We start from the raw sequence: 26,582 nt of genomic DNA, 5'->3' as shown, positions 1-26,582 counted from the left end.
GCTCCGGGGCAGGGGGCCCCCGGAGAGCCACGCAGCCGCCGTGGGTGGCAGAGGCAGCCGGGGGTCGGGTGCCTGCGCGCTCCTGGCTGCGACTGGCGCCGGAGCCGAAAAGCGTCCCGCGGGAGCGGGGGGGAGGCGGGACACGGACTCTCCGGTGTCCCCGGGGAAGCAGGGCGCTCCGCGCCGCCACCTCGCCGCGGGCAGGCGGCCCGTCCCGTCCGGCCGGGCACCGCGCTCCGCCCCGCCGCGGGCGCGGGTCCGGGGCGCCTCCGGCCCACCCCTGCCGCCCGCACCGCAGCCCGGCTGCAAACGAGCCCGTCGAGCGGAGGCCGCGCTCTTACCCTGTTCCATCGGTCCCGTGCGAGGCAACGGCGTCCTGACGGGGCCTGCTCCTCGGGGAACGGCTGCTCGCTGCCTGTGCGTGGTGTCTGGATTAGCGCCCGGCCCCCGCCCGAGCGGGGTGGCGAGTCTTCCCTCCCGTTAGCGGAGCCGAAACGGTCAGTGCTGGAGCGTTCGCATTCAGCGGCGGAAAACCCGCGGGCGGCGCGGCGCGCTCGGCGGGAGGACGCGCTGCTGTCTCGGCTGGCGCTGCGGCGCCCCGAGCATCGCCGCCGGGGGCGGGGAGGGCGGCGGGACGGGGGAGGATCACGGGCCGCCTCGGCGGAATCCCGGCGGCGTGCGAGCGGGGGAGGCACGGGCAACCAGGGACCGAGACAACCCCCGGGCGGGGCGGCGCGCCGGCCCCTGCCCGCCCGGGACGGGCTGCCCCCGCGCCCCGGGAGCGCCGGGCGGGTCTGCGGCTTTCCGGGGACCGGGCCGCCCCGCCGCCGGGCCGCCGTCAACACCTGCCCGCGGCTCCGTCAGGCTGAGCCGCGCCGGAGGAGGAGAGAGCGGATGGCACTCGCCAACCCCCTCCCAATATACGCAGGCATTGCAGAAATGACACTGGACCCAGAGCTGACGGGGCTTAGTCAAGAGAGCTGGATAAACCCGTTACTGCTTGCTTTGTTACTACTTACAACAGACAGAGGAAAAAGCAATGAAATCGTTTATTAAACCTTCTTTAGGGCAGCATCGGTTTTAATCTCACGTTTATACGTTAAGCTGTTTACGAGGATGCATATAACAAGACACACAGGCTATTACAGCGACTGAAAATAAATATCATTGATCGAGCCCGACTAATTGCTTCCCAAACTTACTTTGACATTGGGGTGGTTGTTTCAGGTTAAACGAAACGCTGTTCACCTGCAAACGGTTCTGACGGTAGACATAACTACATCCAAAGGAACGCGCGTTTTAGTAATTGCTCAGATATGATGAAGTCGATTCATGTTTCCTTTGTGAACACTTTGAAAAGTTTTAATTCCCCACTTGTATTTTCCTCGGTTAACAATGCATCAAAACCGTAGAAGACAGCTGTAAGGCGAGGAGCGCACTATAAACCCCGTTTCCGGAATTATTTTCTATAAAAATCTCAAATCCCAATTCTTCTTTTCTTGACAAGTAAACATGTTTTCGATTCAGAAGAATGCCAGTGGTAATTTTATTTGTGCGAACGAGCTTCGTTCGGCGACGATGTAACAGCCGTTTTTTTCCCTTTAAAGACCAAGGCTTATACCTCTCCGTCGGGTCTCGGAGCTCTCTGATGGCAGTGCATTTCAGAACCGGCAACAAAGGAAGCTGGGCGAAACAGTGATTCCCAGGACGTCAGATCACTCTGACAACTGTGCTTTAAACGTTCGACCTTAACGCGAGGGGAACGGCTGCCGCGCAACCGAAGACGGAACCGGTCACCCGACAGAACAGCACTCGGGTGGGACGGAACGCTCAGCCCCTCCCGGCCGCAGCCCGCGGCAGCGGAGCGGCCGTGCCCCCGGCGGGCTGCCCGCCCGGCCCCGCTGACGCGGGCAGCTCTCCCAGCGCCGAGCCCTGCCGGGCTCAGAGGCGGGTCCCGCCGCGCAGCCAGGCGCCGGCGGCGCGCCCGGCGGGAAGGGCCCGACGCGGCGGGCGGGACGGCGCGGCCGTCTTCCCGGAGCGCCCGCCGCGTGCCGTGCCGGGCCGCGGAAAACGGGAGGCAGGCGGCCGGGGCGCGGCGGGGGACGAGCCGGGAGCGGCCAGGGCGGCGCAGGGGGCGAGCCGGGAGCGGCCGGGGCGGCGGGGCTGACCCCGGCGGGTGCCGCGGCGGGCGGGGCCCGGGCCCGGGCGGGGGTCCCGTCGGCCGTGGCGCGGCCACGTGCGGCTCCGCGCGCTCCCACGGCGCCCGGGGGCCGCCCGGCCCGGCGGTGACGTGTCGGGGTGGGGGCGCTCGCCGCCCACCGATTGGGCCGCGGCGGCGGCGCGGGGAGGCGGCCGCCCAATGGGCGCGGAGCTCGCAGGTGCCCGCGCGGTTATCTGCGCCCCGGGGCGCGGCGCGGAGGGTCCCCCGCTGCCGCCGCCGGGACACGCGGCCGCGGCGAGGCGCGGAGCCCAGCCCAGAGGCACCCACCTTGCCGGTCCCGTTCCGTCCACCCCTCTCGCTGGATCCCGCGCGGAGTGCAGGAGCCGCAGCCTGCCGGGGACGCTCCGCCGGCGGGGGGCTGTTCTCCCCGGGACTCCCTCTCCGCCGGTTTGCCGTGCTGCCCCGGCGTGGCTTTCTCCGCGCTCCAGCCTGGAAGTTCGCGGTGCGCGTCGCCGAGCTGCGGGGGCGGGCGGAGGAGCGCCGGGGTTTTCTTACTCCCAGCAAACTTTGGTACTTGCTGTTGCTTTGAACCTGCAAGCAGAGAAGAGACCGTCCCGCCCGCGGCCGGCGCTGCTGGCGTGGGGTTACAGCGGAGCAGCCGCCGGCGTGGTTGGAGAAGGACCCGCGTTCATTGATGACCACAAATGTTAGCGGTGGGGCAGATGGATGCTAATCGCCAGAGCGCGTTCGTCCTCAGCAGTACGCCGCTGGCCGCGCTGCACAACATGGCCGAGATGAAGACCTCCCTCTTCCCCTACACCCTGCAGAACCCCTCCGGCTTCAAGGCGCCGGCCCTGGGCGGACTCAACACGCAGCTCCCCTTGGGGACGCCGCACGGAATAAGCGACATCCTGGGGCGGCCCGTGGGCACCGCCAGCAACCTCCTGGGCGGGCTGCCCCGCATCAACGGACTGGCGGCCTCGGCGGGGATGTACTTCAACCCCGCGGCCGTCTCCCGCTACCCGAAGCCGCTAGCGGAGCTGCCAGGACGGCCGCCCATTTTCTGGCCGGGCGTGGTGCAGGGCTCTCCCTGGAGAGACCCCCGGCTCGCCTGTCCCGGTAAGTGCGGCCGGTTCCAGCGGGGCGCGGGAAGCGCGGCCCGCGGTGCCTCCCCGGCAGGCGGCCTGGGGCCCGGCGCGGCTCCGCCGGCGGGAGACGCGGGACACCCCTCCGGGCCGCCCGGCGACGCGCCGGGAGCCAGGGCGGCCCCGCGCCCCGGGCGGCCGGCAGACGAGTGCGGTAGACGGGGCGGACGGCGCGGCGGAGGCCGCGGGCGCGGCGCCCCGAAGGCAGGCCCGAAGGCGGGCCGTTGCCGGTCACCTCGGCCCGCCGAGAGGTCCCCGGACCGAACCCTGCTCTAGAGCCAGCGGCGTCGCAGCGGCGGCGGCGGACGCCCACAGCAGCCCCTCCGCAGCCCGCTCCCCCCTCAGCGCCGGGCGGAGACCCGGTTCCGAGCAGGGATCGGTGCAGACCCCGTCCCTGACGGAGCTGTTTCTCCTCCGCTTTCAGCTCAGACGGGGATGGTTTTGGACAAGGACGGCAAGAAGAAACACTCGCGACCGACTTTCTCTGGGCAGCAGATTTTTGCTTTGGAGAAAACCTTCGAACAGACGAAATACTTGGCAGGACCGGAGAGAGCCCGCCTCGCCTATTCCTTAGGGATGACCGAGAGCCAAGTGAAGGTAGGTCCCCGCGGGCGCGCCGGGGCCACGGGCCGGGCACGGGCTCTCGCCGCCGCCGCCGCCGCCTCCCGCCCGCTGCCGGGGCAGCGCTGTCACGTTTCGTTTTTGCAATCATTATCAGCGACCGTTAAAACTGTACAACCGTACAGGGATTTTTTTTTAAAACTCAATTATATAGACTCAATTGGATAGACTTTTGGCCAATTTCTATGTAACTTATTTTGTGGTTAGAGTTCTCTGTGCTGCAAACGACTTAAGAAAAATACATGTAATTTAAAAAAACCCAAACCAACCCCCAGACCAAAAAGCCCCCCGCAGGTAATTGCTTTCAGCGGGTCAGTTTCCAGCGGAGACCGGGTCTACTAATTGGCACAACTTTACCTGGCATAACCACGCAAATTTTTTAGCAAAGACTTCAGGTGCACCGAAGCGTTGACGTGCACTGGGAGCCAGCAGTACGTAATTTACTGGCCACCATGTTCGGTTTTCAACAGATGATTGTTCCGCGAAACCGCTCCTTTTACTGTTGCACAGCTCCGGCTGGCGGCATCCGCGGAGGAGCCGGGCGGGTGACCGAGCGTCTCACCGCAGGCCCCCTCCCCGACGCTGTCCGGGGGCCCCGCGGCCTCGCCGCTCCCCCGCTGCTGCCCAGCGGCGGCTGCGCCGCACCCCGGCCTCTCGCCCCGCGCGGGCTGCTGCCGCCGGCGCGCCCGGATCCCCTCGCCGGCGGGAAGGGACGGCCGCGGCCCGGTGCCGCCGTCGGGCGGGCGGGGGGGCGGGCGCGGGCGCGGCGGCGGCGCTGAGCCGTGCCCGGTGCCGGTGCCCAGGTCTGGTTCCAGAACAGACGGACCAAGTGGCGGAAGCGGCACGCGGCGGAGATGGCCTCGGCGAAGAAGAAGCACGACTCGGAGACGGAGAAGCTGAAGGAGAGCTCGGACAATGAGGACGATGACGAATACAACAAGCCCCTGGACCCCAACTCAGACGACGAAAAAATCACGAGGCTATTGAAAAAGCACAAATCCACGAACCTGTCCCTCGTCAGCCCCTGCAGCACCAGCTCGGACACCTTGTGAGGGCGCGGGCACCGACGGCTGCAGCGGGTGAGCCGCCGTGGTAGGCACCGCGGCGAGGCGAATTGTAACTGGATGTTTAAAGTGGTGTGTTGTACAGCCTAAGATGTATGTGAAATGTATATATTTTTTACAGAATAAGTTATGAAATTACTTTCCTTCTCATCGATGTAAATTTCAGAGGAATTTTTCCAACTTTTTGGTTTTTGTTTTGTGTCCCTTTAAGGTTTGCCCCCCTTTCTTTTAGCCGCCTTGCCGATTTCCTGCTCCTAACAATCAGATTTTGTTACGTTTTGTATGGGTCGCCAAATCCAAGCTCAGCCACTCTGTATATAGTAAATTTCAGATTTTGTGATGTATATTTCTAGTGTAAAAACGGCTGTTTTCTTTCACTCCCTCCCTCTACTCAGTGTTTTGGCGGTTTGATTTCTCCTGCCTCTGGATTTTATGCTTAATAATATCAAAAGAGAAAACAACCCAAAAAAGCACGAGAGAAAAATGGACACTTGATTTTACATTGGGATCAAATAATGTCTCCACACGGGTTGGAAAGACTTTGTATAAATCAATAAATTATTTAACAAGCTTCTCCTTTAGCGAGTTTCTTCCCCATTACTCCTTTTCGGTCCCCGTCCTGCGAAGCCCCGGCACCGGCCGGGGCACGGCTGCCGAGCGGGGGGAGGCTTCGCCTCCGCGCCATGGAACCGGCCGGGAGAACACGGGGCAGGGGAGCGCTGGGCACGGGGGTTCACCGCAGCTGTTGCAGGGTAATTTCTGGCTGCGGCGGGGACCCGAATTTCTAGGGCCGCTCTCGCCCGGCCCGCTCGCCGGGGACGCTCGGCCGCCGCCTGCCCCCGTCTCGCCCCGGGGCGTTTCCCCTGGCTCCTCTGGCACGGCCGAGCCGCGGGGATCGCGGCCGTGGTCGCTCGGTCGGGCCGTGGTCCGGCCTTCCCGGGCCCGGCTGCTCCGCGCGCACGCGGCGCCGGCGCCGCCGCCTCCCCACTCCGGGCGGCCCGGGCCTGCCGGCGCCGCCGCAACCGCCCCGCCGGGCCGCGGCTTCCGGGCCCGCGGCCCCCGCCCCGCCGGCCGGCGCCTGCAGCCGGCTGCCTGGCCCCGCCGCCGCCGCTCCGCGAGGGGAGAGGGAGACGCTGCGGCGGGGGTCCGGCGGGCTGCGGCGGGGTCCGGCGGGCTGAGCCGGGAGAGCCCCGGGCCCCGAGTGCGGGCGGCGGACGGTTGCCTCGACGGCACCGCCGGGAGCGGGGCTCACTGCCGCACGGGAACCCGCGAGCTGGGACACCCCCACGCCCGAAGAGAGACACGGGGCTGAACGCGCGGCCGTGAGCCTGCCGTGTGCAGGGGCCGAGGCCGCGCCGCTTCCTGGCCGGAGAAGCGTTTTAGTGCCCGCTGGCAGGTTCTGTGATCTGCTCCGGGGAGGGGGGAGGCAGGAGCTGGGACACGTCCCACTGCGCTACCCGGACACCGGCCGCTGCAAAAACCCCGAAGCCGAATTCGTTGAGCTTAGCGGTGGAGGCCTACACGCACTCTCCCCCTTCCTCGCCTTCCTGCCGAGCTCCTGGGAAGGTGAGCGGCGGCCCGCGCACCCCGCAGCAGGGTCTCCGCACCTGCAGGTTGTGTTTACACCCAGGTAATTACGCAGCCGTCGAGGTGCCTCGCAGCTGCCCAAGGCTCTGCTTTTCTCCTCTCGGGCTCTTCGAGGCCTGGTGGGTGTAAGGCAGCTTCGTTGTCAAGCCGCCTTTTTTGCCAATTTTTTTTTTTTACATGAATGAGACATTCTTGTCGTTCCGTGTCTTAGCTGCTGCTTCGCAGCCTGAGCAAATGCAACGGCCGCACTGCGGGCCGGCCCTGCTTCCCTTGCCCGGCAGCCAGTGGAGGGAAGCGGCGCCCGGCGCGGAGCGGCGGGACGGGGCAGTTACGGCAGCCCGGGCACTGCGGGCGGGTGCGCGGCCCCGTGCCTCTCGTACCGCAGCCGCGCCGTCCTGCATCCTTCCGCGGCGCTGGGCCGGGCCGGCGCTCCCGGGCTCCCCGCACCGAGGCCGGCTGCGGCCGGCCCGCCTCTGCCCGCCAGGCCCCGGGCAGCAGGAGCTGCGCCCCGGCCGGCCCCTCTGCGCGGCCCGCGCAGCGTTCGAGGCCCGCACCCGGCGCCGCTGTTGCCCGGGGGCCGCGGCCCCGCAGGCGCCCGCCACCCACCGCGCAGCTGCCGCGCTCGTGGGGGCGCGCCCCTTGCCCCGGTGCGTCCGCCGCGGGAGGGGCCGCGGAGTCGCCGCGGAGTCTCCGCGGAGGCGCGGGACCGGCTCCGCTTCTGGCTCTGGCTCTGCTCGGCGGCCCCGGCTGCGCTCCGCGCCCCTCCGCGGGGGCCGGGGCCGGGCCCCACCCGCCGCGGAGCCGCCCGCAGGCGTCCCGGCCTGGCCCTGCCGCTGGCGGCCGCCGAGCGCCGCTCCCCCCCGGATCCAGGTGCCGCCACTCCGGGCCATGCGCTGGGCTCGTTTGATTGATCTCGCTCCGATCTGAGCAGATCCTCGCCTTTCTGTCAGGGCAGCGCCTCGTTGCAGGGGAAGGGGGGGTCCTGCAAATTCTTACTCACTGAAAGCAGTGGGTTGGCGAGACCTCACTCGACTTGTACCACGGTTACAGACGGAGTAAATCAAGTTTAGAAATTAATCTTCGCCCCGGCTTTGAACATACTGAGACACGACGCTGGAACCGCAGCGAAGAACCGGAGCCGTTTTCCTGGCTCCTAAGGGAAAACGACAGGATAAAAAAATACCCGCACTTGAAAGTGGGATTATTCACACCTGCTCCTTTCCATATTTCTTTAAATGAAATGTGCCCCAAGGAACTCGGAAATCTGTTTCGGTGAGGAGTATCGGTTTACAGAACAAGGTGGCTTTGTAACGCACCCGCACGGCTAACGGCGGGGACGGGGCCGCCGGCCCCGCCAGGCAGCGCCCGGCGGTGCCGCGGCCGCAGGTCTCGGGTGGGCTGCAGCCGACGGGGCTCGGGGAGCAGCCGGACCCCGCCGGCGGCAGAGCCCCCGCCCGCTGACCCTCCCGGCGCCCCGCGGGCGGGAGCAGCCCCGCGGCTCCCCGAGCCACCGCCTCCGGGTTTTGTTTAAACGCTAAAGCTGCGTTCATGAATTTCTGTGGGTTTCACGAATTACCTTGACAGGTCACCTGTGTAACTCACGCCTCTAGATGGATTAGGGCTATTTATGGTCTGGTCTTGCAGTTTATAGCTCTGGTGAGTTTACCTATAAATGAGGCTTCACTCCGAGTTTGAAAAGGCAGTGTTTTTTCCTAACACCAGAGATAATCACGAAGGAGTTTATGGTGGCATATTTATTGAACTGCTGGGGACTGGCATCTCATGAATAGCTCATAAAGTTGTATTACTCTCTGTACATTAGCACTCGAACACTTAGACTCCGAAATGCCTCTTCCTCGGTTTGTATTGTGTTTTGATTAACACTAGAAGTGCATTCTATTATACAGGTTTTCTTGTGAAAAATAACCCTGTTAATTGGCAGGAGATTAAAAGGTACCTCATTAATAATAAATGTGACAATTTAATAATTTCCCTGTAATCCCCAATGCCCAAATTAAAGGGACAGACAGCCATATTCACCATGATCAGTTTTATTGCTTGAGAACCAGAGTACTCATTTCTAAAGGCCTTCAAAGTTACCATGAGTTGAGTTCGCTTAAATAGAATTACTGTGTGGTTATAATGCAACATGGCACAATAACAATACAGAGCCGCAGACACCCTTTGGGCAACAGTACTTAATATAAACCCAGACTGTACTGTTGAGAAAACATTCTGCAAACGGACATCAAATCATTTTCAATGGTAGTGATTTATACCAAAATCAAGCATCAATCTAATGCCATCACGCAGTCCATGAACTCTGTAGTGTTCTAAATTAAATCAATAAAACATACATTTGTGTTTCATCAACAGACTCCCTAATCACCTTTTAATGTTGTATTTAGTGGTGGGAGAAAAATGTTCGTAACAAGATTATATTGTAGGCTGCACTGAGCTACTAACCAGGAAAATTTACAGTCTTTTTTTTTGTTTAACACTGTATAAATACAGTCTGTGTCCAATACAGTTGCTACCTGAAGCAGACTATTATTTTCTTCTCCCGTGTTGTTATTGTTTCAATATAGAATACTTGGCACCATAAAACAGTAACAAAAGACGGACAAAAACAGTTTACAAAATTCTGGAAAGTTACACCCAAACCTAGCTAAGAACTTCACATTCAATCCTTAATATTACATAGAAAGAAGGGATTATAGGAGTAACAAAGTGAAACTGCTAATATATGTGCTATATAGTATGCTATATATCTGTATCCAGGATGGCACTGCTATATATTATTTATTATATAAATGTTGGTTGTTGATGTACACTTAACTAAACCTGCTAAGACTCCAACACTAACTGCTGATATGGCACTCTCAAGCATTCATATTGGAAAGTATATTTAGCGTAAGTTTTGGTCAGGTTTATAAATTATTTATATATCTGTGTATATATACACATACATACATATATATACACACACATATATATGTATGTATAGAAAGCAGCTGCTGTGTGATTCAAAAACCATGTAACATGGCAGTATAGTAAATAACATGAGAAAAAATTATAAAAATGAAAAACATAATACTAAAACTAAAAGACAAACCATAAGTCTTGGTCAACAAAGAAAATACCATTTAAAACCATCAATATCTCTATCTATACAATCCAATGTACAAAACCCCAAAGTGGTAAAGATATATAATGTTAGGTATGACACCTTTAAAAGTTTATAATATGCTGAAATAGCTTTTCCACATTGACAAACACTTATTAAAAGTTGAAAGTTGTGAAATCTAAAATACATAACATCTCTGCTGTCTATTTAGAGTTTTGGCAACAGAATTGTGACATATATATAAAAAATAATTCCACATTTCTACTTGATGTCACATGAACATACAAGACAGTGAGGTATGTGAGGCTTTTCTCGAACAGAGTCCAGATGCTGAAGCATAGTGTACGATCAGCAGTCTAAAAATGTGGCACTCGGGACTTGATTTATTAATACAGTTGTTACGATTATGTATTTCAGTATACTGCGTATTCCTTCCCCTCCTTGCTACAGTGTGGTTTCACGGAAAATCTTCTCATTTCGTAGGCATCTTTTTCCTGTTGCAGAATTGGCATTTTTTTAAAAAGAAAAATAAACACAGGGGAAATGATGTAGAAAATATAAACGTAGAAGAAAAAAATGATATTTACCACCACATCACTGCACGACACAACACTTGTGCACATTTGCAATAGGTTTACCTGCCCCAGCAGCTATTCGAAAGGACAGGAACACAGGCTGCAGCAAGTTAGGGAAAAATAGAAGTTACACATTTGAAATATAAACATTTTTTTACAGTCGGTAGTAAACACAATAAAAATTCCTCTATGACTGGAAACAAAATGATGCAATAATTTCTTGGATTAATCTAACCACAAAATGCACAAGAGAACTACATCAGCTCCTTACGGGTCTCTGCTCCCATTGAAATCTAAGGGAAAATTTGCCACTGATTTCTGTGGGAAGAGGATTGGGTCCCATGCACAACTCCCTTTTATCACAGAATTAGATGCCCTGAAAGTGCCACGCTAAAAAAATCCATGTTAATTACAGTGGCGACAAAGGAAACAAAAATTACTATTTCCGAACTGGCTGTCCTTCAGCTGCTGACACACTGAACTTTTCATTTTACTGGAGAAGTTAGTAAACTTCTGTATTTTAAAATCTGACTTGGATGATTCTGGACCAAATATCTTAAGTGCATTCTTCCTTAGAAAAACAATACTCTTTCTCACAAGAACTCTGACCATGAAAGTAAATATAGTGATATATTTGTGAATGTGGATTTACGTGTACACGTGCATACACACATGTAATTACCCATTATCCATCACTGAATTGTCATTCAAGAGTCCTAGGACTCTCTCTAGGACTGATTAACATTACCATTGTTGTACAGTTTACAAGTTTTTGCAAGTTTCTAGTTGAATTTTTAGGTAAGTTTTATACAGTTTTTATATAGGCTTTCAGAGGTTACCTCCTACTCCTCGATCAGTTTTTTTTCAAAGAAAGCAAATACTCAAATTTGCTGAATTTCTAACTTAGCTTTCCATCTGGTACCTTCAGCAGAAGAGATTGTTTATAAAATTCATGTCTTTTTCTTCACTTTAACAACTGGTATTTACGTAATTCTATATCCTTTTTCTCACTTGTTGCTTAAATATGGAACTGTCAATATGTTATTGTACTAATACGCAGCTAGGCACCAAATCAATTGAAACTATGTTTTGGAAGCAATTCTGATAATCCGATGAAAATATTTTTGTTTTACAAGAGTAGTCGTGTGCACAGACAGTTGCTCCTCTTCATTTTGTATTGTATCATGCTTTCATTCTCGTGCACATCATCCTGTACTTTATTTGATTTCATACAAGTATCTACTCTAATATACTGGCTGATTTAAGTTGACTTCAACTTTAAAACATTTTCGAGGCTTTAAATTAAAAATAGGACAGAGATATAGTTGTCTTAAATATAAAATTAAGAGAAACTAGTGCATACGTTCTCCTTCCTAATAAAAAAGACTTAGAAGATACAATACTAAAATGTTTAAGTTAATTACCTTGTGATCCCCCATGCAGACATTTGGCCCAATGTGGTCATATATTACTATCTTCTCATCATTTTCTGACTAGTTAAAAAAACACAACAAAACACTAGTCAGTTCAAGTATCCTCCAGATTACAGAAACAGAAAGAAATACGGAATAATTTATGCAAATAGTTCAAACCAGTTTCTGAATGAAGTGATACTAACACATCTCTGCTTGGTTTCTCCAGAGAAAGACCATGTAGAATGAATTTTTATGTCCAGTACTGCTTGCAGTAATTTGTGCAATTTGTCCACATAAAATAACTCATGAAGTTGCTGCATCTACTCCTTGCTTCTGGGCCCTCAAGAAATTTTAGTGAGTAACACTTGGATAGATGAAATGAATGACTCAGTTATGATTGCATTCCAGCCTTTTGCCAGTGAAATGCAGCTAGCACATTTGGCTAGTCCTTTTTTTAAGAACAACACACAATTTTTATTGAATTAGGTGGGATGTATGTTGTTCTTTGAATTAAATGCAATCCACATCACCTTATAAGAGCATTTGATTTCATCATGTAGGTGATTTTAAATGTCCAGAGAGATGAATGAATTATTTAGTTTATGAGTATAATCTTTAACCATTTCTATGACATATATTTCTTCATCTGAAAAAAAGCATGAAGTGGTTTTAAGAAAATCAGCAGCAAACGAAAGATGACGTTCCTCCAGTCTGCATTATGAATTGCTTTCATTTTGTTCCATGTTGAACTTTATCCTTATACACTGACTTCTTCAGCATTTGTAGCTTAATGAATAATAAAATGTACTCATCTTTCTGTCATTTGCAATAAATGTGATTTTGAGAATCTGTTTTGATTCTCTAGCACAGTACTTCAGGAATAAATACAAATACCTTGCCATACAAGACAATTTCTTATTATGCTAAACAATTCCTATAAGCTAATTAAATCTGCAATCTGCACACTCTCAAGTCTCGAATACAATCATAGATGTGGTTTAAACTAGTTGGCAATACTAATTTATTTTGTATGAAACAGTCAAGACTTTCTCATCTGTAATCAGTCAAGTTTGACTGGGCAATAACTTTATATAAACAGTAGCATTTAGGACTATAAAGTTAAAACTGAATTATCTTTAATGCAGTAAGGAAGCTTAAGGTCAGATTTACTTTATAGCACGGTTGTCTGCCAAAAATATAAAAACATAACCTTCTGCATTGTATGCATGAGCACTTTCCAATATTTCAAGATCATAATGCCACTAGCATCGGAAGTGGGGATACATTCATCAAAAGCGACTTGATAATTTACAAAGGCAGCATAAAATTGTGGATTTTCAACTGCATAATCTTTAGACAGATAAACAAATTACAACGGTGCACAAGCAGAAACAATATACACTTGGCTGAGCATTCATTACTTCATGCTATCAGGCATCAACGCAGCTCCCTAGCAGTGGGCAACCTTTGGTGTTTTAGGGCTCAGGAAGCATAAAATAACATGATGGTGAGGTAACCGACCATAGCATGATAGATGATGTTGCATGAAAGCTGTTTACAGCCCCATGTCTGTACAATCTGTAATGCCTACTGTGTAGCTGAACAGACTGTACAGTGTGGTAATTTGTGCATACTATTCTTTCTTTACATAGGATTAAAATGCAGATTTACTACAAGTTTTGTTTGAAATGAAGTATAGAATTGCTAAGACAGAAAAATAAATTGTTCATTTGCCTATAAGAAAAATTAATGCAGCAAAATAATTACCTGCATAAGAATTTTCAATAGCTAGTTACAAGCAAAAATTCTTTAAAAATTTATATACATTTATTTTTTAAGGATTTGTTACAGTGTAATCAGTTAATTAAAATTTGCTTTTACTTTCTTCACAGTTCCTTTTAAAGTTGCAAAGCCTAAGTCTCTGCAATGGAATAAATTCCCAATGGCTAGGCAAACACTGCTTACTGTGTAGAACCACAAAAACTTGTAAGGTCATTTTGCCCTTTCCTCTATCAGTTCAGCATTCTTTTCTACTGAGTATTTTCATTAAGTTTTATGGGCCAGAATTACAGTTTGGTTTGAGTTGGATAAGCTAAGTCCTTTATTGGTATAGACTCACTGAGTTAAACAACCGTGCCAGTTTGGCCTCATCTGCATCTGTAATTTTGCATACGCATTTCTGGAGATGTCGCAGACTGCATGCTCATAATTTGCAAATACAAAGCTGCAGAGACAAAATTATATTCATTTTTTAAATGTAAGCTTTGAATGATGCAACTGACTGGGTTTCTGTTCCATGGAGACCAAGAATTGGGCCAAGTGCCCTCACAGTTACAAATTTCTTTAATGCTCTAACTTTGTTTTCCTTTGTTTAATTTTCTCCCATTATATCCAAGTTATACCCCCCTAGATAATCTGAAAGAATTCCTTTCCCTCTGTACTGTTTACACTCTTCAAGCCTTTGTGTACACTTCTATCTCCTTATTCATAGCTTAAAAAAAAAAATCTTCCCTCATTGGCCACTCTTTCCATGGTTTTAATCCTTTGTTCTTTAGGAATTTCATGGGCGCCAAGTACTATCTGTAGTATTTTGGGTAAAGTCTCACTTTTTCATATGATATTTCTATATAAGAAGATCAAATAACATTGGGTTTTACATTACTATTTTACTATAAAGCCTGTATTCCTCTTAGCTTCACCATTTTTTTAATTAAATACTGCAGTACATGCACTGTCTAAAATTTTGGGCAAAACTTCAAGGTATCATGCAGACACATCTTACACATCAAAATGTGTGAGGAAGTATATCAAACTGAAATTTGAGTAGCTATGGAAAAAATGTTCTCAGCCTTTCAGTGACTTATATACTGCAAAGCAAACAGCCTAATCATGAGATAAATAACCCCGATGAGAGAAAAACAGAAGGTTATAAACTTCAGGAAAGCAAATTTCAAGGGTTTCATTAATTTAAACAAAAAAAAAAAAGCCATGAAGCTGTAGAATATGGATTTATTTGCAAAGATTATTTTCTGCAATTCACTCCCATTAAACTGTATTAGTTATACGGGAACACAGAGACAGACACATGACTTTGGGCAATTTTGGGTTTGGTAACTCTGTTAGGTATGAGACAGTCATACAGCAAGATAACCTCAATGCAACACTGCTGAAAAGTCACAGTACGTTCATTCTTGCATCGCACTCATGGTCATGGCTAGCACAGCAGGGAAAATTTAGCTCAGAGCAGAAAGACATGGGCGAGATCTCCTTATACTATACACCAATTTCCTGATGTGTTCTTGGTCCTTTAGAACAACTGATAGCCAGCGTAAACAGGACGGGTCTCCAGTTGCCATGAACAAGCACACAGGAAAAAAACAGAGGCAGTGTAAGTTGGCATACGTAACCGGCTGACCTGGTTAGTGTTTCCAAGCAAAGGAGGAGAGCAGAGCGGAGTAAGGAGGAGAGAGAGAAAACGAGAGAAAAGGAAAATTGGAAGGCTCCTGAACTATATTTAGGTCATTTAACCTTGGATAGAGCATCACCAAGTTTACCTAAAATCCCAAGAGGAACTGTATGTTCTAAAAATGTTGCACAATTGTATTTTTAAAGCTCTAATGGAATGTCTAAATTTAGGCACTTAATTGGTGTACCAAAGTTAGGAGCCTACCTGCTGGAGACTCTGTCTTCATTCAGGGGACAGGAGATTTAGTCCATCTAGGATCTGACATATTCTTGGGAAATCCAGTTCTCACCATCAGCAACAGAGGGAACCTAAATCTACCATGGTTGTAACTCCGGTACCTCAAGCTGTTGCTATACAGGTTTTTCTTTCAATAGCATTACTCCTCAGTCAGCAGCCACTCCTAGTTACTTTTGTCTGCATCTGTGCTGAACCCCTAGTAAGGGCAGTACTGTTACTTATGTTACTGTACGGTGGACTGGATTGGGGAGTGATGGAGGTTTTTTATTTTTTGCTACCCTTTTTTAAAGCAGGCACAGTTCCCCAGTCTGGTTCACAAACATCCCAGTATAGCACTGACAAGTACAGAAGCAGCACAGGACAAATGACAGGCAGCCAGTGTTGGCAGCTCAGATACCAAAAGAAGCGTTTGTGAAAGTCGTGCTTTGGTAACTGCCAACAGGTTAACTGGGACAAATCCACATTCTCGTGTGGAAAGCACTGGAGGCATGACAGTTCATTATTGCCATGGTATGCTGTCTCCAGCTTGGCGAGCGTTTGCTACAGGCAACTGAAAATTCAAGGACAAGCAGAAGTCTATCAGCCCTACCTACCTTTGCTGAAGATAAACACAACACGGAGGCAGTGGGGTGGCTGCAGGTCCGTACTTACTTTCAGAATGAGCTCCTTGGCTGAGTGGGACATGAGGATTCTGTCGCACCAGGCTGGACATCTCGTATTCATGTACTGCTTTCCCTGGCTAGAGTCCTCGCTGTATGGATAACTGCAAACAAATCACAATCGCAACCATCAGCAACTTTTTGCAAAGCAGCCTGAAACCTCTGGCTCAAATGACCACACTAATTATAAAATACAACTGGCAAAAAGCAGCTCTTTTAGACACCTCTCATACTTACTTACCTTTCTTTTCTCCTCCCCCTTTCTTTCTCATGTTCTCTTTCTCTGTTTCTGTTCTCATATCTACAATCCTACTTTAGGCCAACATGTTAAGACACATACAGTTTCAAAACTCTCACCTCCTACATTGCATTTTTGCACGTGAGAGTGTTTAAAGACAGCTGACTATTGATCTATGTGAAAGTATGAAAATCAGTTCAACAACAACTCAAGTACAGAGTCGGCTGTTGGCTATGACTATGGCAAATGAATAGGTAGAAGATGAAAAAGGAAACTTTGGGAGAAAAAGGTTCATCTCACAGGATTTCTTTGCATGATTCTCTCAAGGAGAGCTATCTAGGAATAATTTAACAGAAACGGAGTTCAGAGCACTGGGATCTCTGCGGCTGTACACAAACCCCACCTGTATGGATTCTCTAAGGCTGACAGAAAGGAAGATATGACAAGAAAGCAAGCTTTTCAGGGGATTTCTTCAGAACTAAGGAATTAGGAATGTGGTTTAAGGAAAATGATGCTGACTACATAAGGTTCTGTACCTTTATATGAAATTGTGTTAACAAAAAGTAGATTATTTTATAAAGACATCTGGAATAGAAGCTGATTAAATGGTAGTTATGCCATGGGGTCATTATAAATGTGCTACGGGATCTCCAGTGTATTCTAACTTAGCTTTAAAAGGCAACAGAAAGTGTTTATTTTAACCTACAGAACAGCCTAAAATAATTTAACTCAGCATGCCTGTGTGAGCCCACAGGCTGAAGTCCTCTAAAGCTCCTGAAGTGGCAACCTCTGGATCAACTGTCAGAACTTTGGCCGAGGCCAAAGTTTTCCTCATTTTATCCAAATGTTCTCACTAGTTTTATATGATAGAACTTTGAATTTGATGATGGCTTATCATGCTGTAAGGCCCACTGTTTTACCAGACCATTTCCAAAATGGCATGGGTAAGTAGCCGAGAGGGATTCTGGAGAAATCCAGAGGATTTGTGAGAGGTTCACTTTCTTGAATATTGGGCGTGAATGAATTGAGGTTTGTCCTTGATAAAAGTCTTCAAACAAAAAACATAAGGCTGGTGCATATTATCTACATATGTATGTGTGGGTATATTTAAAATGACATTTGCATTTTATTCTGCTCATCACTGAATTCGTAAAGGAAATACTGAGGTTTTCATGGTATATGTGTTAAAATAACATTTCTGGTATTGTAACAAAAGGGTTTGCATGCTTGAAAAGAAACTTATTTACCACCCTACTTGGTGTGATACTCTGAAACGGAGACATATAGCTTTCTACCAAATGGGTTTACAAGCTACACTGCCATTAAAAAGATTAGCCATGGCAAACATCCAAGAAAAGCGTACTGAACGTATTGGAACAAACCAGTGATCTCAGTACCTTTTCCACCTCATCAAACCTAACAAGACTCATTTTCAAAACATATTATGAGAATTCAATTTGCTGCTTCACTGACATACAGAAGTACAGCTTATTTCTGAGTGTATGTGAAATATTTTGATGATGTAATACTATTGGTAATAGAAGCTCTTTGTCTGCAATTTAAGGGTTGACTTTTTCTGGTAACCTCTTACTTCAGTTACTCAAGAACCCCACAAAACTGAAGCTACTTTTTATGACATAAGGTAGAAGAATCAATCACATTTCATACAATCCTTCCTTTTACAGCATTAACTATATGGCTTTTAAAGTATGATGTTCCATACCTGGAATGATCTCTTACTACTATGTGTTAGAGCATTTCATCCGAGAGCCTATATTCTGTGAAATGGTATTTATCAATTTGCTTTATTGATCTTAACATTTTCACAGGGTGAAAACTTCTGCCAATTCTTCAAGGTCTTTAGCGCTGATCACCCAGTCACAAAATCTGTCACCAGAATGCAGCCTTTGGGTGTGTTCCTGCACTCCCTGCAAACACACGTCTCCTGAAGTTGGCAAACTTGGCCCCAGAACCGTGAAGGCTGCAGGGTGCCCAACAGGATAACTAACAGGAGAGCATTTATTTCAGAAAAAGCAGGTCATAAAGTCACGACACTCATTTTGCTTCTTCCAGTACAGCAACTGCCCAGATAGCACAGACTCAAGATGGTATTCAAGAAATTGGAAAGTATTTCCACCGACTTCAATGGGCTAACCAAGATACAAGTGTGCTAGTACACACTTCCATTTGACTATTAACTTTTTGTTCTCTCTAGGGTGGCTTTACGATGTATCTCCTCTTTTCCTTCCTTTCAACCCCACTTCTCACCTGCTTCTTTGAAATAAAGCATAAATAGTCTCTTTTAAAGAATAATGTAAATTTAGATTTGTGTGCATGCAAAAAGCAGAACTATTCTTGTAATACACATCTTCCAAAAGACATTAAGCATAAGATTGTCTACTATCAAGTGCATTAAAATAGCTTTGTTTTGCTGACATCTCCAGCCTCTTCTAACACATCCATTCTAGGCAAGTAAGGAACTCACAGTTCTTAATTCAAAACTCAGTTAGATTTTCTGATCTATGAATTGTATAAACAATTTCAGGCTTGATAAAAACAACTGCAGATTTGATAAAAATTATTTTAAGGACTCTACACCAAATAATCAAATGTTAAAAATTCCAGTATTAATCTCCCAGAGGGTAAGCATCATGCCACCTTTCTGTCCATGTGTTATTAGTCTTGACCATCAGAACTGTGACTGTGGCAGAGAAGAAGGGAAAACAGCTCAGTCCCATGACTAGACATGAAAGAATGTATTTCTTTTCTTTCAGTAGCATTCTGCCTCAATCACAATCTATCTTGTGCAATGTACAGAAAACAGTGATCTTGAGAATGAATAGTGAGTGCTCATGTAAAAATGATGACATAACAGATAAAGGCCTCTAGGTACCACTGAAATATAAATGATAAATAGATATAACGCTAACACATACAGGTGCTAAGATAAGTTAAGACTCTACACACCTCCTAACTTTAGTATTCAGTATGGTTACTGACTTTTTTTTACACAAACTGTATTATATAGATTTAAAAATACAAATGGAGAAATGAGGAATTCCATGTGGAACAACTTTTCTGCCCTGTTTAAAACAGTGGCAACTTTGAAATTTAGGACCTTAACCATTCATGTTAGCTGAATAACTAATAGCCAAAATAGTCTTATTCTCTGTGTATGCCAGCCAGTAAAGTTATGCAAAATATACTTTGACTGTATATGCCTCTGGATGATGGACAGACAGGCAGTTCTGGAGCTGGAGCATCCATGCGAGAAGCTTGTACGATTTATCTCTAGTTGTTGAGGATTTATTCTTTCTCAAGATGCTCCTCCTAGCTTCTTATCCACCTTGTTTCACAAACTTTTGTTTCATTTACACTAATTTTATTTAACCAGAAGGATTACTGTCAGGTGGGTTTTCTGAATAAAACTTCCAAAAGGTACTAATTAAAGCAACACCATTAATATAATGCTCAATGTTGTCAAACTTTAACCAAACATTTCGAGAAATTGTTAACTACCTCTGTTAATAACGAACAGGCTGTCCAAGGAACTACTGGTATGACAGTTAATAAGGATGAGAGCTACTTGGCAATTGTTTGGGGAAAATAAACCATTAAGAGCGTCAGTAATATTACTGCACTACTGCTGTTGACAGGTATTGTCAAAGATGATTGGACACCTTTACAAAAATACTTAGGGCAAGGTGAAAAGTCTTCTGACATCATAAACCATCCTGTCAGCAGTGTCTTAACTCGAAACACAAGCCAACAATACTGTGTATACAAATGCCTCCTTAACTGGCATTTCCAGTCAGGAAAGATGTTCCTAATGAACTCTTCTCTTGTGTGAGAACGGATAAAATATGTTACTGAGATGGGTGAAATGTACTTTCTAACAGGAAACAATTAATTCACTTTGGAGTGTTATTACCTTTAAAAGCTGTTACACGCAGTTCTGCTTTCCAGCTCATTTTTGCACATAGTGAACACAGTGAGTATGCCCTGCTGCTGCTGGTACGTTTTGGTGTTGCTTTAGGGATTCCGCTTACTGTGGTCAAGACATTTCCAGTAGTGTTGTAGGAAGTGTGACAACACCCACTAGGCAACAGTGGGGAAAAATTAAGCTATGTAATCTTTTTTAGTACAATAAAGGTCATTCTGAAAAATTGTGCATCCTATGTCTAGATTCATATGCAGATGTTTAGGCAAACTTTATCATGTTTCAGGGAGTGGAAATGCCTCCTATTCAAAGACCACTTGTTCTCACCTATTAATTGTCCCCACATTTTGTATCACTGAATTGTTTCTAATACAAAAGATCTGAGATGGGATGGAATTACAAAGCATCGATGAAAACTGAGCTCTTTATGAGAAGAGCTGAGAGACAGTTTTGATTTGGTCCGTTTTATTTTTGAACTTGGGTCTGAGTCCTCACATTTACTAAACCTTCTCTCACCTTTAAGTCTTTCTATTTACATATGACATTGAGAGAGAACTTCAAAAGGGGAAAAAATCCCAACCACTTTTCATCAGAAAAACTATTTAGTATTTTCATATTTTGTAAGAAAACGTTGGACCAATTTACCTTTAGCTCTGACACAGTTTCAGATTGTCTAAGATGCTTTTACCAGAAGCAAGGACAGTGAATGTAGGCTGCCAGTTCAAGCTTTGGGTGCTTCGAAAGTTTTAAGGCCAAAGATACAAATAAAAATATTTTGATATTTTTAATTGACAAGGTCCCAACCCAGCATTAGTATGAGCTGGTACATGAGTGTGATTTCAATAAAATATCGTTCAACCAATCAAAGTATGACATCTAATTTTTGTCAGCTTTCAGGTCGTTAGTTTCTGCCTCCAAATTGAGTTACCATTTTATATTTATATAAAATTACCATTTTATATTTATATTAAAGGGAGATTTGGGTTCCCTAGTTCTCTTCCTAACAAATGACCCCATGTAATTTATCTTCATATACTCATCTTAGGCAGCAGATAGTTAAAGCTAAGCAGTAAGACACAATGCTGTTTGAATTAAATTAGCTGCTTCATATGTACCAAAATACTAATAAGCCTTCATGATGCTCTGCTGAGCTAACTGACCATGATATGCATCTCACTTAAGCCAAATCAGGAGGGTAAACACAGTCCTGCAAACACAGTAGTTAAAGTACAATGCGTTAAACAGCTGCTACTTGCAAAGGCTACACTAACTCCATGGTGATCACAGCAACAGTCAGAGTCAAAGGTGACAATAAAAAGGGGGGTCACCCAGGCAATCCCGCAGCAAGGGGTAAGAAGGGTAAACAGGACTCAAGCCATAACTCCAGGCACAACACAAACCAGGAAGGTTAATGACATGATGTTTTTCTCTGAATCTTTTTTATGGATTTATGTTGGGCATATTGCTTTTTGGCTTAACATACTTCTTTGGAAAATATGCGTCTATAATATGCTTCAGAGTTAACATTTCTGTATCACCAGTGTAACTCTGGACCTTTTCCAGTTAAAAAAAAAGAAACCCAGAGGCCCTTTTTTTTTCCAGCGAGCAACAACTGCTCCCCATAGGGAAAATCTCCCCTCACTGATGACGAACATCCTATGGCTAAACCACGGCGATAATGTGCACATGCGCTAGTGCTTGCACCATCCTGCCGCCGGCAGTGCCCCTTTGCAAGGTATTTCGCCTGTCTAGGAGCCAGAGGCTGACACACGGCTAATAGCAACAGGTACGCTATGCTTTGCTCTTCAATACGAGTGTCGTGGAGAGGCCCAGCTAACAAAAACGGATTATTCAGCAATACTAACGCCTCAGCATGTGGACAATGAGTGACGCACTCTATTGCTTTAATAACAATAATGTTGTACTCCACTAAATATATGTAGTACCACTATTACCAGTGGATAAATGTAATGATGAATAATGTTGGCTTGTTGGGAAGGTCCCAGTGCTGGCTTGTTTCAGCAAAACAATCTGACGTTACTGTATGTGTCTGTGATTGAGTTAAATGTCTTTTCTGGGAACGTGCCTGGCTTAGAGTAAGTTACTTTTGGGCTATAATTTACAAATTCTAATACTGGAAAAAAAATTACTGCAAAGCTGAGGCAACAGGTTGGACAGGGTTCAGGTTCCAAACTACCGGGCTTTTCAACAGCACTTTCAGACAAGAATACAATGAGCAGCCTGGTTAACAGCAAAGACCATAATCTGTTTAGAATTTGCTTTACTTTCTGCTTGCAGCACAGTTTGTAATCCTCACCTTACACATTGCATACAGGAATGCTCAGTCCTTGAAACTTTTTTACTTCATTGATTTTCCTCTCTTTTTTCCTTTGCCAGAATTCCTTAAAACAAACAGAACTGCTTGGGTAATTCTGTCCAGTTCCTCCCAAATTAAAGAAACACCTTATTTTAATTTGGAAATTAATTGAGAATGATGGTGAGAGCTGTACTGGTTTAATCTGAGGAGAGAAATGGGGATAAGAGCTGTTTGAAAACCATTTCAATGATTAAATTCTAATTGTTTTGGGGAAAATGACAGCTGTCGTTTTTGCTTCCAGCTGGGAAGCTGTTTCTGTGCTCCAGCCTTAGATGCTGGGAGAACCTGGACAACTACACAGTGTCCTGTGGGAATTTGTTCCTCAGGGGCTGAGGGATCCACTGGTGATTTAAGATACTTGATACCTGGAAAGTGTTTTACAGTGCATGAATGAGTATGAAGTATTTCTATTTGGTGGAAAATACTTCTTAATTGGCAGAAAAATCATGTGTAATAAAAGTAACTGATAAAGCAAGCATAAAAATCATCTAGGGCTTTATCAACTTTTAATCTATTCGAGTGCCTAACTTCCCCTTTTGTGAGACAACAAGACCCAGGAGCGTTACCGAGGTAATGTTCTAAGAAATGGGAATCCTGTTTGCTTCAGGAGTACTACACCAGTCCTGGCAGCAGATGATTTGTATACTCTGAAAACATGCAAGGCAATTGGTGAGGACACTGGTAAGTAAAAGCAGCCTGTCGACATCTAAACCATCATCTCGTCTTCCTGTTTCGCGACAACTGGGATATGTACAATGGCACCCACAGGGCTGGGTACAAAAGGCAGAGCTGTTCTTCTCTGGACGGTCTCTGCAGAAGGGAAGGAACAAGTGAGCGCATTTGAAAATGGCTTTGCTTCATGCAGAGCAGACTGGCTCACTCTCTAGAGCAAATTAGACCAGAAAAAATGTATGTATTGTTGTGCAACCTACTAGAATAAAAAAATGGTCATGGGACAAAATACAAGGGTAGAGAATAAATAGATTATAGACTAAACAGAATTCTGGCAGAGTAAGGGACCAGAGCCAAAGAGAATTCCAAAGGAGAAACACTCTTCCAAGAGTAAATGAGATTCAACCTGTCTCCTGGTGAGAGGTGTCAAAGCCAAGATACTGCCAATGCAGAAGGTCTGCTTGAGAAAAATATCACACAGAGGATATCTAAGACACAAACATATGTCCAACCAGTAAATTACATGACAGCCTAATGCAACAACAAACAAGAACAGGTCACTTTAAGAGAATGATTAATACATGAGATTACTGTGCATGCAGACTTATCTGAAAGCAAACCTTGTAGGTGGGTGTGAACTCTTGCTAAAGTCAGCTCCTATCTTTGCTATACAACAGCTACAAGAATAATTATAATAATTAATGGAGAGCAGTGATAAAGGTAACAATTGCCCACCTGTATATTGACTGACCACAATGTCGTTACTTCTTTTTTCACACCTACCGCCTTTTGCAATGATTGCTGACTACCACAAACTCTTTTACAGCCTCACACTGAGCTTGCTGTTTGCTCACGGCCAGGCTGTTCAGCCCGTGACTGACAGAGCTTACAGAGTTTAAAATTCTGAATTGTATTTAGTCTCCAATGGCTAAGGTTGCTATGGGCTACATTAGATTACAAAGGGTAATGAGATGAAAACATGAATATTCACTATATAAAGTAAAAGGCCTCAAAATACAGGAGTATAGGAATGGGTGAATAACGTCCGAAAAATACTCTGTTAGAAGGGGTCTTTATATTCTGTGTAAAGATAGCAGACTTGTAATGCAGCCTGTGATTTCTTACTAAGCTGTGATTCCTCTTCCAGCCTGCCTTCGCTTTTGGCAGATTTCAGGAGGACTGAGGAAGGATTTGCTGTTGCTGAAGGCAGCGTGGTTTGCTACTTCTCCTATTCTCAGCCCAAGGGAAGACAAATGAGGAAAGGGGTGGGCTTTGAAGAGGCTAAGCTCTTGACTGGGGAGAGGAACAACTGACTCCGACTGTTTTCCCTGCTGGCTGGGAGAGATGGTTGCATTTTCTGCAGACACCTCTCCCTTGGCAGGTTTCTGGCGATCCCGACTGTGAAGTGCAAGAATGTGCCAGGGAACCCCCGTGGGCAGAGACTGCTGACCCAGGGTAAAATGGCTTCAGCACATACAGGTTGAGAGCTAGCAGACTAAGACTTTTTTCCTCGAAAGTCATTCATTGCATCACTAGCATGCTTCTCTGTGATGCACGGGTTATACAGCATGGCAAGCTGATGATACAACTTAAGCACATACTCAAAGAATTAAAAGGAACCCAGAATTGAAGAGGAATTTAGAAAAATGCCTAGATATTAAGTGCCCTGATGAACAGAGGAGATAATTGACAGCCTTGCAAATTAAGCAGATGCTGTAAGTGCTATGCTCAGCCAAGGCTTTGTTCTGAACGTTTTTGAGGGGTGACTGCTTGACCACCACTCCCTCTGTGCCGCAGCAGGACGGTCAAGCAGGGTAGGATTAAGAATTCACATAACATCAAGCAGACATATGGTCTTAAACTAAATTACAGTTTTGCACTGGAGCAGGACAATAGTTTTGGTTTGTTTTGAGTTCCATAAGTATGCCTGCAGAAATGCTATTTTTAGACGTGGCTGGTAGGAGAGTTCAGAATGCCTTGGAATCCTTCCCACATATAAAGTTGACTGGAAAGAGTCCTGAAGCTAACACTCACTAACACAGAGTCTACCAAGACCTTGTGGAAACCCACTTGCATATACATTAACATGAACTTACTGTGTTGCCTTAATACCATTCCATTTATAGCTACAAATTCAATTTATAACTATAATACACTATAAATTATCATAGAACTATTGTTATATATATAATTATGATCTATACCTACCAAAATTAATGTATGATTGAAAATATTAATGTCTTTATGTAAAATCCAACAAATGCCATTTGCATATTGCTTAGTAGTTTGAAAACTTAAAACTGAACCGCTGTTTCGAAAGGGCAGAAATACAGTCAAATTGTGGATTAATGGCTAGATAAAACCAAAGAACTTAATTTATACCCAACTAAGGCCAAAGTGGTAATTCTGAAAATCCTCATTCACCTGCCATCTTATCAACCATGCCAAGGCTCTGGTCTCCACTCCTAGAATTGTTCTTCATATTTTGTCCAGTGACTGTTTCCTGTGAAATGCAGAAGCAACCCTGAGAGCAGAACTCATCTCCGCTCCTCCACTTACAGGCAGATGGCTGGCCATGGGGTGACGGCAGCCTCTAGTTTTGTACTTTGTCTTTTTGAGCTTGTGCCTGCTGGATTCAAAATGAATAGCCCAAAGCAGATATGCTATACGGGTAGGAAAATACTCATGCAACAGCCTGACAGGGTGCTTTTCTTCTGAAATCTTGCCGTGAACCAAAGGGAAGTAAGCATTTTCCTTTTTGTTTTGAAACCTCTCATGTCAAGTTTCAACCCGCAATAAATTTTGCTGGTCATTATAAACTTATAAAGGCTGAAAAATAGCTTTTCTAAATATAGAATTGACTGTCCTGGCTTTTAGTAATTTAAGCCAGGACTATAAGGTTATATTAATTTAGCTACACTGTGTTTTTATGCAGCCTTTCACAATGGATAGGCAACACACCTTTCAACAGAGGGTTTAAACAAAGGTGGATCCTCACTCAGAGCATCAAAAAGCATGGAAGATTTTCATCAGCTTGTTATGGAGGGCATCAGCTTAGTTTCAGTTCTCTATTTTAAACACCAAATGGTGAAAAGACAGCTGCACAGCAATGTTCTTCTTTTCTCCATGGCTGTCTAGACTTGGCAAATAGAGCAATTCAGTGAAAAAGGCCTCTGGTATTTCAATTTCTTTACAGAATTATCTGTAGTATTGCTTAGAGACAAGCAAGAAGTCAATAGTTTAAAAAAAAATTATTTAAAAGTATTCTTGACTCAGTTCATGGTCTCCACTCTCTGCA

At 46.5% G+C, this 26,582-nt stretch overlaps 2 protein-coding genes across 5 annotated transcripts in view; one reads left to right on the top strand and one right to left on the bottom strand.

Moving 5' to 3' along the window:
• Positions 1-2,386: 2,386 nt before the first annotated feature.
• Positions 2,387-5,565, top strand: NKX6-2 (NK6 homeobox 2). The gene is made up of 3 exons (XM_075155495.1): positions 2,387-3,280; positions 3,731-3,903; positions 4,731-5,565. Exons 1-3 carry the CDS (start codon positions 2,866-2,868, stop codon positions 4,977-4,979), a joined length of 837 nt encoding a protein of 278 aa, XP_075011596.1. The 5' UTR covers positions 2,387-2,865; the 3' UTR covers positions 4,980-5,565.
• A 3,048-nt stretch (positions 5,566-8,613) lies between these two features.
• INPP5A (inositol polyphosphate-5-phosphatase A) overlaps positions 8,614-26,582 on the bottom strand; it is a 262,986-nt gene continuing 245,017 nt past the window's right edge. Inside the window, exons 13-16 of one of the 4 annotated variants that reach the window (XM_075155323.1) lie at positions 16,050-16,161; positions 11,705-11,773; positions 10,293-10,380; positions 8,614-10,199 (exon numbers count right to left, since the gene is read on the bottom strand). In XM_075155323.1, the coding sequence (XP_075011424.1) occupies positions 10,300-10,380; positions 11,705-11,773; positions 16,050-16,161 (262 nt within the window). In that variant the 3' untranslated portion in view covers positions 8,614-10,199; positions 10,293-10,299. The remainder of the gene's footprint in view (positions 10,200-10,292; positions 10,381-11,704; positions 11,774-16,049; positions 16,162-26,582) is intronic. The other 3 variants (XM_075155322.1, XM_075155324.1, XM_075155325.1) reach the window with 3 other exon arrangements.

This window comes from Calonectris borealis, chromosome 7 (assembly GCF_964195595.1).
Source record: "Calonectris borealis chromosome 7, bCalBor7.hap1.2, whole genome shotgun sequence".
In the NCBI taxonomy this organism is placed as follows: Eukaryota; Metazoa; Chordata; class Aves; order Procellariiformes; family Procellariidae; genus Calonectris; species Calonectris borealis.
This window is presented reverse-complemented; position numbering and strand designations above follow the sequence as displayed.

Excerpts from the sequence above, each read along its gene's own strand:
- NKX6-2 (XM_075155495.1), top strand. The coding sequence starts at position 2,866 with ATGTTAGCGGTGGGGCAGATGGATGCTAATCGCCAGAGCGCGTTCGTC. Across the intron at positions 3,281-3,730 it reads CCCCCGGCTCGCCTGTCCCG|CTCAGACGGGGATGGTTTTG; the intron begins GTAAGTGCGGCC and ends CTCCGCTTTCAG. Across the intron at positions 3,904-4,730 it reads TGACCGAGAGCCAAGTGAAG|GTCTGGTTCCAGAACAGACG; the intron begins GTAGGTCCCCGC and ends GCCGGTGCCCAG.